This window comes from Neophocaena asiaeorientalis, unplaced genomic scaffold (genome assembly GCF_003031525.2).
Source record: "Neophocaena asiaeorientalis asiaeorientalis breed wild unplaced genomic scaffold, Neophocaena_asiaeorientalis_V1.1 scaffold550, whole genome shotgun sequence".
Classification (NCBI taxonomy): Eukaryota; Metazoa; Chordata; class Mammalia; order Artiodactyla; family Phocoenidae; genus Neophocaena; species Neophocaena asiaeorientalis.
Window position 1 is genome coordinate 1,834,167 of NW_020173396.1, and position 13,914 is coordinate 1,848,080.

The window sequence follows — 13,914 nt, forward strand, 5'->3', positions numbered from 1 at the left end:
ACAGATGGATGGGCCGCACACCTAGAGTTTAGGATTCAGTAGACCTGGGGTGGTGCCCAAAGGTTCCAAAATTCCAAAGTGATTCTGAGGCTGCTGGTCTAGTGACTCAACTTTGAGAATCACTGCTCTATATCTACATCTGCCCATTTTTGTTTTTGTTTTTTTTGCGGTACGTGGGCCTCTCACTGTTGTGGCCTCTCCCATTGCGGAGCACAGGCTCCGGATGCGCAGGCTCAGCGGCCATGGCTCATGGGCCCAGCTGCTCCGCAGCATGTGGGATCTTCCCAGACCAGGGCATTAACCTGTGTCCCCTGCATCTGCAGGTGGACTCTCAACCACTGTGCCACCAGGGAAGCCCATCTGCCCATTTTTAAAAGAGTGTTTCTAAAAAATTAAGGATGACTATGTACATTATAAGAACAAGTTAAATGAGTAAGTCTACTATAAAAATAACAAAAAAATCTGATTGCTAATTTCACAAGAACTTGAAAAAGAAAGGGATACTTTCTTGCAGAATATGAACTAAATAAATAGCCCTACTTTTAAAACAAACAATTGAGCAAGTTAACTTTCTTCCCAGGGGTAAAAGAGCTATTCCCTAAACAATGTTAATGCAGAAATTTTCTTTCTGACAATGTGCCTTTACCTGCCTCCAGAGGGAAATCAAAACTGTACAGTCTCTCAAATTTAATAGAGCACAAATTTTGATTGGTTTAGAGATTAATAGATGCACATAAATTTAGAACAAGGAGTCGCAAATGTCCTGTCCCCACATAAATGGAAGAAAAAAGTGCTCAAAGGGAATGGTAGGTTTAGTTATTGGGTGTCTTGGTTGCTAAGATAAGGTGAAGAACAAAATAAATGCTAATAGCCCACCCTTAAAAAAACTTTTTATCTTCAGACTTTAAAGCAAGAGTTAAAGACAGTTAGTATTACTTAGTAAAGAAATATTAGGTAATTATAAAAAAATTCTTCAAGGTGACTCAAGTTAATTAAGTACTCAATATTCCTGGTCACAGAAAATACTTGAATAACAAATTGTTTTGTTAAATTTGGCTAAAAAGACAACTAAACGTGTTCTCTTTGCCTAAATCAGAAAGAGATATATAACATAACATTTAGTTCATGTCAATCAGATTGATTTTATAACAGAAAACTGGGAAATTTGCATACTTGTCTTACAGAACAGACCATTAATTACACTAAATTTAAGACTGCGTGGATAGAAGTATGCATGTAACCAAATTGAATTAAAATAAGTAGTAACTTTATTTTTAAAAACATGATTGCTTGAAACTTCAGACAGTGCTGCATGCTATTTCATTTGGATTCCTTGAGTAAAATTTTAGGATTCTGATAAGTTTTTCACGTCAACTGTAGTTCTATTACTTTGTGTACTTAAACTAAATTAAGATAGAGACAGAGCAAAGGTACCTGATCACCACAGAGCAGCGTTTTTTTTTTTTTTTTTTTTTTCTACATTGCGGAGCACAGCCTCCAGACGCGCAGGCTCAGCGGCCATGGCTCACGGGCCTAGCCGCTCGGAGGCATGTGGGATCTTCCCGGACCGGGGAACGAACCCGTGTCCCCTGCATCGGCAGGCAGACTCCCAACCACTGCGCCACCAAGGAAGCCCTTGTTCTTTTTTTTTTTTAATAGACTTTATATTTTAGAGCAGTATTAGGCTCACAGCAAAACTGAGTGGAAAGTAGAGAGTTCCACATACCCCTCCCCCTACACGAGCACAGCCTCCCCATCTACCATCATCCCCAACCAGAGTGGTACTTTGCACCGATAGGCCTACATTGACACATCATCATCACTCAAAATCCATAGTTTACATTGGGGCTCACTGAGTAGATTTTATTTATGTATTCTTTCAATATGTAAATATATTTGCAATATAAATATTATCAAATTATAAGGATAAAATTACTGCTGTAAAAAAGTATCATGCTTTATAAAATTAATTATATTCAATCTCTAAAATTTATTATCTATCCTTATTTCATATACATCTGCCCATATTTAAAATATATACATATTGAGGTAATTTAAAATGATTTTTACAGATATCAAATCAGTTGTTGCCAGGGGCTAGGAGTGTAAGGAGAGAATTACCATAAAGGATCATGAGGGAACTTTGTAAGGCGATGAGAAATGTTCTATATTTTGATTTTGATGGTAGTTATGACTGTATTTTTCTGTCAAACTCATCAAACTGTAGGTTTTCCTCCATGTAAATTATACCCCAATAAGTTTAAGATGAAAAAATTATAAATAAAATCATTTTTTAAAAGAAGTTTATGTATAACAGAGAACTGGTAGCTTAGAAAGAAAAGTGGTCATTGAGTACTGAGACTATTCTCAATACAAGGTAATAACAAATTTATTGCTTTCTGCATAGAAGAAAGGTTTTGTCTTGTCCAAACTGAATACATATTGTCAGAAGAGTCTGCTTTTTCTGTGATGTTGTGTATTTTATGACCATGGTCATTTATTTACAAAAAATAAGCAAACAGAAAGAATAATAAGGGTCTGTTATGTCTACACAACCTAAAATCACTAAACTGTTTGTTGTTTTTCCTTTGTTATGGTTGCTGTAAAGTGTTGTTACTTTGACTAGTAACACAGACAAGGTTGTAGCTATTTCTCATCCTTGAGCATTTGTGTGTTTGTCTGAAAATTCTCTTTGATTTTGCTCTTCTCCAAGGTCAGCCCCTCAGTTTGGACTAACACATCTGACAGGGTATTCTACATCCAAACCAACTCTGATGCTTCTTCAACAGCTGCTAGGTAGCACGAAAGGCTTGAAATCACCTCACCCTGAAACCCTTCCTGTGGCACTTGAGCAAGGAGAGGCCGCCTGATACAATTAGGCACAACTGGAATGCCCTGTATTTTGTTAATGTTCTCAATGCTTGCCCCAGTATGAGGAAACCATTTCCTTCTTCTTCATGAGAACACGACCTTTGGTTAACTCTGTATTTCCCTTATAACCCTCAATAGATAGTATGTTGTTAAGCAACACAAGGTAAAAATGATGCCCTGGTTGGTAAATTTCATCTAGACTGGGAGAAGTAGAAACACCTGTTGGGAAGCCATATCTTTGGGCTTCCTGACTGTAATGATGCTTGTAACTGGGCATGTCCCTGGAAACTATGAAGTAGTTACAAGAGGTACTAGCTCCTGTGAGAAAGGAGGCTTTTATACCATAGAGGCTCCCACACCTGCTCAATGCGATCTTGTCTTTTTCCATCTGCACTGTGTTACCTGGTAGCTAAGGAAAATATCTCCCGGATGGCTGCAGGGGCTGCTGCATGGGCTGCAGCAAGGGGTAGCTGAGGCTGTCTTGCTGCTGAACTGTGGTTCCCGCCCTATATCCTCCTGAAGAGGTGTCAGGTGTGGCCTTGGGTAGTCTTGTGGATAGTCTTGTGGGTCTGATGTTTACTTGAATCTAGGGGGTCAAAATGGGCATGGAATATTCTTTTTGGGGATAGGGAAAAGTTTTCAAAACAAAAAGAAAAGCTCAGTCTACCCAAGGTCAGTTTTATATCAATAAAGTATTACTTTTTGATATGCAATTACAGGTCCCATTGGGGTCTGGGAGTGGAAGCATGTTCATACTTATGCACAAGGGATGATGCAATGGCTGTCAATAAATTTACTTCTGGGAACAATTTTATTTGTACTTTTAAAACACTTTTTATCAGTTGGAGATGCTTTCGGTGCATGCTCTATAGTATCTATTGATTGCAAGGTTTTGAAGATTTGCCAATGTCTTCATTGTCCCTAACATATCTTTCCCCTCAGGGTAATCATCACCTGATGACCCTATTGCCTGATGCTTATGTGATCACTTCCAACAGGGGATTCTACTCTTTCATTCTGGTATGATTAGTTTCTGTAATAAATTAACCAGAAGCATTCCATCTACCACCAATGCGTGGCCTCTTTTTTTCCCCTCCTGCTTGCCTAAAGGTTCCCACTGTAAGCTAAAATTCAGACATTGTGTCTTTCGTTAAAATTAGAAAGTAAGGGTCTTCCCTGGTGGCGCAGTGGTTGAGAGTCCACCTGACAATGCAGGGGACACGGGTTCGTGCCCCGGTCCGGGAAGATCCCACATGTCGCGGAGCGGCTGGGCCCGTGAGCCACGGCCTATGAGCCTGCGCGTCCAGAGCCTGTGCTCCACAGCGGGAGAGGCCACAACAGTGAGAGGCCCGCGTACTGCAAAAAAAAAAAAAAAAAAAATTAGAAAGTAAGTCTCAGAAGTTGGTGGAGAAGATTGTTGAGGCTGCTAAGAATAAACCCATGGCTGAGGTTTCCAAATGTAAGCTGAGATTGCCACTGAGAGTAAATACCTGACCAACTGAGCCAGTGGACTTGAAAGTCAGGATTTCCAGGACTATTCTGGTCTAAAGACAGACGACTTTGTGAAAGGAGACTGCTAACCCAAAATCAGCAGGAAAAGAAATAGCACCTTGTAAAAGCAAAGAGACATATCCAATTGTTGTTATTTGCTTTAGAATATTGTTGCTATTATTTTTAATGGTTTATTTTATGATAAGCACTAATAAAGCCCCATAGACCTTTTCACTTTCTCTCTAACCCCAAATTTAGAAGACTAATTTAGTGCTAATTAGAATGAAGGCTCTCTCTTAAAATAATATTAATTAATGGGCCATACATAACCTAATAAAGGTTTGACTATATTAAACAGTTTACCAATTAGGAATGGGTTTACATTTTTGGTACAACTGTGCCAACTGACCTTTCAAAATTTATGGAAAGGGTAATTTTGTATACTTTATATGATCTAATTTCAGAGAATGTGTAACTAAATTCGAGACTATTTCTCCCTATAGGCACAATGCACTGAAACCCATGAACACATAAAATTTCCTTTATCCTTACACCAAGAAGGAGCATACCCTTTAAGAAATCTAAATATGGAAAACTATGAAAGCAAGCTAATCAACCTCAAGTGAATTTAAGGACAATGTCCTTAATAAATGGAACTCAGAGATGCACTTTTAAAATGAGTTAAGCTTACAATCATCCTTTATTAAGAGGCTGAATTAAATTATACTTATTTTAAATCAAATTCATCTATAAATAATCAAATCATATTTAAAAAAAAACCCACCATTGCCAAAGTCGATGCAGATTCTGAAGAAAATATGATACATATTGATTGACCTTGTCTATCAACTCCTGAGAACAGTGTCAGGTATTATACACAGTGCCTTTCCTGGGTCTTTTTACTTTTCATGGCAATGTATTTTTTTTGTAAAGGTTAAATAAAAATTGGTCCCTCTTCCAACCTAAATATAATTAAGCAAAGCAAATTTGTAACCATAATAGCAGAAGAGATAACATGTTTAAAAGTGAACCTAAGTTTGTTATGTGTGATATGACTGCATTTCATATGTGGAAACATCATCTTCAGAGTTTCTTCAGAAAATTTGTATAATACTTGCTCTATGTCTTAAGGAGTTCCAGATTTACATTTGGTAAAGGATGGCACCTCTTTGGAGAAGAGCCACCAGACCCTTTGCTTCTGCCTCAAAATAAATGAAGTGTTAAGACTAGTATAAAAAGCTTTCTAGGAAAAATGTGTAGTCTTGGAGTCATTTACAAAATCTCAAGATAGAAGTTCATTCTTAAGATTTAGTAATTGTATGGCTCTAGTTATATTAACATAAAGCAAGGAAATCTTTGGGTGTCAATGAGTGATTTTTTTTAATCTATGAAAATAGGACAGGAAAAATACAACAGAACATATATGTTCTGTAGAAGCATATAAGTATATATGATGTATAGTAGATATACATTATATAATATATATAATGTACATATATATACATTATATATAATGTATATATACATTACAAGTCCTAACCCCTGGTACCTGTGAATGTAACCTTATTTAGAAATAGTCTTTTTGCAGATAAAATTAATTTAAGAATCTTGAGATGAGATCATACTGGATTTAAGGCAGGCCCTAAAACCAATGACTACTGTCCTTATGAGAGAAAGAAGAAGGAGATTTGAGGCTTGGAGACACAGAGGGGGAAGATGGAAGCAAAGATTGGAGTGATGCTGCCACAAGCCAAGGAATTCCTGGAGTCACCAGAAGCTGGAAGAGGCGAGGAAGAATTCTTCCCAAGAGATTTTGGAAGGAGTGTTGCCTACCACAACTTGACTTTTCTGACTCTTGGACTCCAGAACTGAGATAATACATTTCTGTTGTTTTAAGCCTCCAGGTTTGTGGTCATATGTTAAGGCAACCCTAGGAAATTAATACATCCTCCACGATACAAATTTCAAGGAATTAAGTTGTAGGGAATTGCTATCACCAAACATATCTACACGGATTGCTCTTTTTTTTCTAACAATACAAATAATCTTGTCAAGACATGACTTTCAAAACATGACAGATGATAATATAGTCCTGAAAAGCCCAACCCAATTAAAATAAAAATGGCAGTTTAAAAGAGAACTACATATGACAGTTGTCAAAGGGCTGCCAGATAAAACAAGGAACTCAGTTAAATTGGAACTTCAGATAAACAACAAATAATTTTTTAGTATAGGAGTACTCCAAATAGCACATGAGAGATATGTATGTATCTATATTATTTACTTTTTATTGAATAAATTTGACATGTAACATTGTGTAAGTTTAAGGTGTACAGCATGTTACTCTGATGTACTTATATACTGTAATATGTTTGCCAATGTAGTGATATTTACCACATTACATAATTATAGTATAATATTATTATCTATATTCATTATACTGTGGATTAGATTCATGAGATATATTTATATTAAAAGATAATGGGTTATCTGAAATTCAAATTTAACTGGGCATTGTGCATTTTTTATTTGCTAAATCTGGAGCCCTACAATTGCAGCAGAGAGACTGCACAGCTCACTCAAAGTCACACAGCTAATAAAATGTTGAGATTGGCTTTGAAATTATGTGGTCAGATTCCCTAGAAGGTCATGTACTTTCTAGTCCATCAGGCTGCTTAAAGCAGGTATAATAAAACTTTGAAAAAGGCAGTAGCATTCCAAAAAGCTACCTGGTTGTTCTGTAAAACAGGTTATAAAAGTGGAAGAATGATGGCCAGTTTTGCCTGTTGAGCCCACCTCAGTGCCTATTACATATAAAGATTCTGAAGATGCAAAGTTCAAACAACCTTCTGGCAATGGTGGGGATGGTGGAAATGAGTTTTCCCTTCCATTATTTTGTGCAAGGGTGAGATGGGACATGGAAGGCATAGGCATTTTGGTTTTGCTAGGCAGTAGGTGAGGGTATCAATGTAATAAATGACAAGAGAGTATAATTTCTGCTAATTCTAATAGTTACACAAATATTTTTGCTTACATGCACCTTTTTCCAAAGTCCACACGGCTCCTAGTCATCAGCAGCCTTAAAATCTCAATAGGTTTTTGAACCCCCCTCACCCAGTTGACCTCAGATGCTACTGGACATTCTCCAAACCATCCCTCCCATTTTCGTTTCCTTCTCCAGTTCCACAACCATAATCCCCATTCAGGCCCTCAAAATTATATATCTACATCTATATCTGTAGATATATAAAATTCACAAATCTGAAGGGACCCAATGCTATCTATCCAATCATATGCTTAACACCAACTGTTATTTACAGGTGGGTCTATGATAAATTTTAATCAATCCCCAACTTAACTCAGGTTATGATAAATTTTAATCAATCCCAAACTTAACTCAGGTTGTTTCCTCTGTTTATATATCTCCTCTCATATCTACCAACTAAAAACTTCATAAATGCCAGGCATGTGAGTCAGATAGGGAAGCTGGATTAGAGTTTGCATTTTAAACACTTTGGGATATTCTTCACTTCTACAAAGTAATATTTTCTCTCCCATATTTCTTAAGAACACAGCCCTCTCATTTTATGTTTAAAAAATTCCTATTTTGGGCAGAGGCATCTGGAGAGAATAAATTGCTACTACAAGAAAGACAGTGGTGCATACACAATGCCATCCAGACCCACAACTGTGGAGACACGGAATGGTGGAACAAGACTGTGCATGCACTGCCTAGAGGGCAGATGCTACTTAGCTCAGGTAACTGGCATCATATGTTGCCAGAGTTTGCCTGATGTTTTCTCATGATGACATTGACTTTATGCATTGTTGACAAGAATGCCACACAGGATGTCCCTTTCTCAGCACATCATATTAGCAGGGTCATCACACCTGTCTGTTTCATTACTGCTGATGTTAACTTTGCACTTGGTTAAAAGGATGTCTTCCAAGTTTCTCTACTGTAAAGTTACTTTTTTTCCCCTTTGTAATTTGTATGTATCTTGTGGGGAAATACTTTGAAATGATGCAAATATCCTGTTTCACATCATAATTTTACACATATAGTTTTAGCCTCAATTGATGATTTTTGCCTCTAATAATTTTTTTGTTGTTGCGGAATGCGGGCCTCTCACATGTTGTGGCCTCTCCCATTGCAGAGCACAGGCTCCGGACGCGTAGGATCAGCGGCCACGGCTCACAGGCCCAGCCGCTCCGCGGCATGTGGGATCCTCCTGGACCGGGGCACTAACTCGTGTCCCCTGCATCGGCAGGCAGACTCTCAACCACTGCGCCACAAGAGAAGCCCTGTAATGATTATTATGGTGGTGTAAGGTGATTTCTATTTTCCTGTCTATATTTGTTCATTAGAATTCTACCATAAGGAAAAGCTTTACCTTATCTCACACCTATTTATTTATTTAATTATGTATTTACCAGTATGAAATCATAGATATTTATATTATTCTATGGGGTATAATCCATTATTACCATTATTTATTTTGTTGCTGAAATTGTCCCAGTTTTGATCATTAGGAGCTCCTTTAAGTTGGGTCCTATTTCATTTTGACATTCTGACATCAATTTTTCAGTACTTCCTTACTTTCTTGCACTGCAAAATGTTCCAGGCTTATCTTGTACTGTCCCTGCCCCAGATCTGCAATCAACCATTTCTCCAGGAGCCCTGCTTACTTTTACTGGAGGAATTGTATTTAGAAACCAAGATCTGGGCCAAAAGTATGTGGATTTCTACTTTGTCATGACACCTTTGTGATGACTTCTAGGCCCTCTCAGCAGAGAGATCACACACACATCTCTATCCATCTTAATTGCTATCTATCTGTATATATATTAGAAACCATCAGTTCATACCGATACCTTTCTAACACCACAAGGTGTATTCTAGCTTTCCCCCATTCCATGTCTTTGGCCTCTTTCTCCAGCAGTAAGAAATCTGACTCTTCTTATCTACAATATACTTACTTAGTTGCTCATTCCTAGCATATGCAGTAAGTAGTTTCAGAATTGAAAATCATTCTCTGAAGTACATTATTTATATATCGTTCTTTTTGTCTTGAGTTTTATAGTGTATAACCCAAATATGGTTTTACTTAATCACTTAGATTAGTTGTTTTATTCCCATTCCCCTGAGGTGTGGTTATAGATATCAACAGGATGCAGAAACATATCTATCTATGTATCTATCCATCCTTCCATTCACTCATTCAATTCTTTCTGTAATATTGCCATGGTTAAAGAGTTAGAACTATACAAGAAAGTTTACTTGTATAGTGACAAGTATATTGTTGACATTCTTGTCAACAATGCATATAGGACTTCCTCCCTACCCCTTTTACCCCATTCCTATCCCACATTCTGGACACCTGTTCTTACTGATATTGTGTTATGTTATCGATCTCATTCGTTTCCGGATTTTACTTCTGATATTCCTTTTTGTAGAAATGAACAGATAATGCATAATCCCTTATACTCCCTTCTTTCTTACCTAAAACATTTCATAATGTTGATACCCTTTGCACTTTGCTTTTTCACTTAATAATATGTCCTGTAACACTTTCCATATCAATTCCTAAAGATTTTCCTTATTTACTTTACAGTTGCATATTATTTCATCATGTGGGTGTACCATGGCTTATTTAACCACCTCTTCTATTTATGGGCATTTTATAATTACAAAAAATTCTGCAGTAAATAATTGTGTGCATATGTATTTAATATTGTTGAGAAGACATATCTAGGACTAAAATTTTGATCTCCTGATGCCTGGTTCAACTCTGTTTTAGATCAAATGTTGTAATGTAATGTAATTAAGATTGCTCTGAAGACTAAAAAATGTTTTATAAATACAGTGAAATAATACTATGGTAATAGTATTATTTTTGTCCTCGAAGCTAATTGTAACTTCTTTTTTTTTTTTTTTTTTTTTTTTTTTTCCTGTGGTACGCGGGCCTCTCACCGCTGTGGCCTCTCCCGTTGCGGAGCACAGGCTCCGGACGTGCAGGCTCAGCGGCCATGGCTCACGGGCCCAGCCACTCCGCGGCATGCAGGATCCTCCCGGACCGGGGCACGAACCCGTGTCCCCTGCATCGGCAGGCGAACTCTCAACCACTGCGCCACCAGGGAAGCCCCTGTAACTTCTTTTGAGACCAGCAGTTCAATTTCATAAACATTTTTCCTCAGCTACTAAAACCGATGATTAATTTTGAAAATTCCCCCTGTGTTTAAATTCTAACATTTCTAATCATACCTTCATTCATTAAGAATATTCTGATATTTACTAGTTTGTACTTAAACATTAAATCTATTATTTGTATCATCTCTAATCTTACAAAACCCACTGTTATGTTACTCATTTTCTCTAGTTTATTTTTGTAGAGACAGGAGATAAAAATTACAAATTATGGTCTTATTTAGTTCCTTTCCCTGCCTAAGTATGGATGTCAAAAAAAGTGGGAGGAGAAAAACAAGATCCTGTGATTCCAGGAGCACTCTGCAGGTCGTCTGACAATGAGTTAGAAGCTCAAGGGCTCTCCTCCTTCTTAGTGGGAGGAATTACACCCAAATTCAGCTTCCTTTAGGAATGTAGGCCCTCAGATCTCCACATCCCGAAGCAGTGTTATTTCGAAACATGCAAAAGATGCTATACGGTCTGGTTAGGGTCTATCTTTTGTCCTGCCCCTAACCAGGGTTCAAGGAATAATTAACGTACCCCAGGTAAGTTCATCAGGAGATTGCCTTGTGATATGGAATCCAGGAAATAAAGAGTATTTGCCTTGTCTTTTCCTTCATCATGGACTACAGAGACCTGTTTAATCCACCATGAGATTACTGCCAGGTCCAACCAAGCCTCAGAAAATCACTTGCTGGGAATCTCCAAAGTTTTGGTGAGATGTTAGTCCAAGATTCTGCAGTTTCAGGGGATTCAATGGAGCAAATCTATGTAGCAAAAAGTATTTCAGGTCTGTGAAAAGATGAATTCTGATATGGCTTCAAAAATGTGCTTCATCTACTTAACTGATTATGTCACTAATTATATATAATGTAGAGTCTAGTTTGTCAGCAGTTTGGTAGGGACCTTGCTGTCTGGGTTGGGACAATTCAGAGTTTTCAAACTTGCATCATAACCTCTTCCTCTATGGTCACAGGAGTCAGATGATATTTCGAGCCACATCATTGAACCGAAACTTCTGAAACTGATATTATAGTTGACTTTTTTTTAACTTAAGAAACCACAAGGAAAACAAAGTTTGTCAAAAACACAGAGAATAAGCTTCCAGGTGACATTTTTCTTATGTTCTTACCTCCTCGATCTCGGGCAGCTAAACTCTGACCCCTTCTTAATGTAATGTCCAATTGGTACATTCCGGGAACAGCCAAGGGGACATCTGTATTACTGGTTCCAGTAGTATTTATTTTCTGAAAACCAAGAAAAATATACAAAATATTAAATTTATTATCTCTATTTTATTTCCTCCAATGGGGGACCATGTGTAGCTAAATGCAAACTCCAAGAATTAGTCAATATAATAAATCATCTTATGAATTCACACAGCATCATAATCACACAGTTCTCTGAAGGTTTTGAAATTCATGAAATTATTTAGACTCAAAATAAAGACACAGTAGTTACAGGAATTCATGTTTTAACTCAAATTAGAATAACACATAAAATATGAAAAACATTTCCCATGGAAAGTCCCACATAATTCAACGAAGAAAGACTAACAAAGAAATAGTGTCTGAAGTAAAAACACAATCAGTGATGAATGGAGAATAAAGGTATGGGTAACTGAGCTGAAAAGTAAAATGATTTATTCAGGTGACTTTGTTGATTCATTTGTTCATGCAAAGGGGCTCATACTGATGGATTACACATGTCTATTTTAGCCCCAACATAAAATATGATGCAATTATACAGAAATAAATTCAACCAGCATTTTGACAGTACTTGCAAGAAATAAATTCTCAGTAGGGCTAAATTCCTAATGCTGCTTTCTATGGACTAAAGGTGCACAAGCTATTTCTAGAACTAAAAATCTTTGCAAGCCTACCTCTATAGAATATCTTTAGCGACAATATACTAGGCATTGAGTTATAAATGCACTAGCAAGAGGAATAACTATTATTAAAACAACATAAGAGAAACATAGAGTGAAAATTTTACAGGTCATATTATACTTTCTGCCACGTTGAATACAGCAGGAAAACTTACTTTTCTTCACATGTTTGAGGTGATTTTAAATCCTTATAGTTGTTTTCCAATTCAAAAAGAAATATACTTTTGTTTTGGAATAATATGCATGGATAAGGTAAAATAGTAGATACCATTCCAGCTCTTTAATTCTATAGTTTACATGAAATACAGCTAGAAAGCAGTTTTTTTAATGTTTCAAGACCAAGATAAGGAGATTTCCTATGGGAGCAATTATCATTTAAAATAAGAAGCAGCACAACTCTGACTGATAACCTAAACTTATCATTTCTCCTCTGGTAGTAATAAAAAAGAATTCTTTTCTTTTCATGATATCCCTGTTTCTATGAATGATAGCACCATTCCCCCAGCCACTCAGGCTAGAAATCTACAAGAATTTCCCTCTTCCCACATCCAAATAGTTGCCAAATCCCATCCACTTCATTTCCACATTACATCTCCTGGTTGTCTTTTTCTTTTAATTCCTTTTTTTCTTTCTTTTCTTTTAATTCCTTTAACCAAGAATTTGGGTCAGGTCTTCAAACAACAGAGGAGTAAAAGGTAAAATGATTTTCTTTCACTTTCCTCAGACATCCAACTGCCCCACCTCCTTGGGATTACCAATTTTGACAATTTAGGGTATATCCTTCTACATTTTGAACGTCTTATACAAATACACATACATACAGGTTAATTTTTCTGTGGTTGAGTTTCCAGTTTTTGTTTGAGCAAAGTATTACATTTTGTTTATTATTTCACAATTTATTTAACTTAAGAAAAATATCATGGGCACTTTTCTAATCAATACACATAGATCTATTTTTTTTTTTGAGGTACATGATTTTCCACAGTGTTGGGACTCCCATAATTTCTTCAATTATCTTCCTAATGATGAACATATGAGTTGGCTTCAGTATTTGCCACTGCAAAAGAACTTGTGCTTTCATTTCTCTTACAGGATGAATTTTTCCAAAAAGTTTTAGGTAGTTCACATTCCTACTGAAAGTGCGCAAGTGTCTATTTCCCATATCCTAGTCAGCACAGGATGTTACTAATTTTCAAGTTTCGTGGGCAAAAACATTATCTTTCTTCAAAACACATTTCCAGCACTATGGTAAGGTGTCTTGAAACTAGCATAAATGGTAAGAGAGTGATAGCTCTTCACTGGACCACACAGATGATTCCCACTTGGAAAGAGGAAGCCAACCGATGTCTTCTGAATGCCTTTTCAAAGAACAGTTTGTATTTGGGTTTAACTAATAAGCAAGATTTAAATTAAAATCCAGCAAACATTTGTTAAGCTCCTAGTATGTTCTAAGACTTTCTTCAGGCTCTATTATATA

The 13,914-nt window shown here is 36.8% G+C and overlaps 1 protein-coding gene across 13 annotated transcripts in view; it reads right to left on the reverse strand.

Moving 5' to 3' along the window:
* Positions 1-13,914, reverse strand: part of MCTP1 (multiple C2 and transmembrane domain containing 1) — a 352,345-nt gene that overhangs the window by 289,114 nt on the left and 49,317 nt on the right. For all 13 annotated transcript variants that reach the window (XR_003003489.1, XM_024746952.1, XM_024746948.1 and 10 more), the window contains exon 2: positions 11,682-11,796. Coding sequence is in view for 12 of the 13 variants with exons in the window: in XM_024746952.1 (XP_024602720.1) it covers positions 11,682-11,796 (115 nt within the window). In the remaining variant the exon portion in view is untranslated. The remainder of the gene's footprint in view (positions 1-11,681; positions 11,797-13,914) is intronic.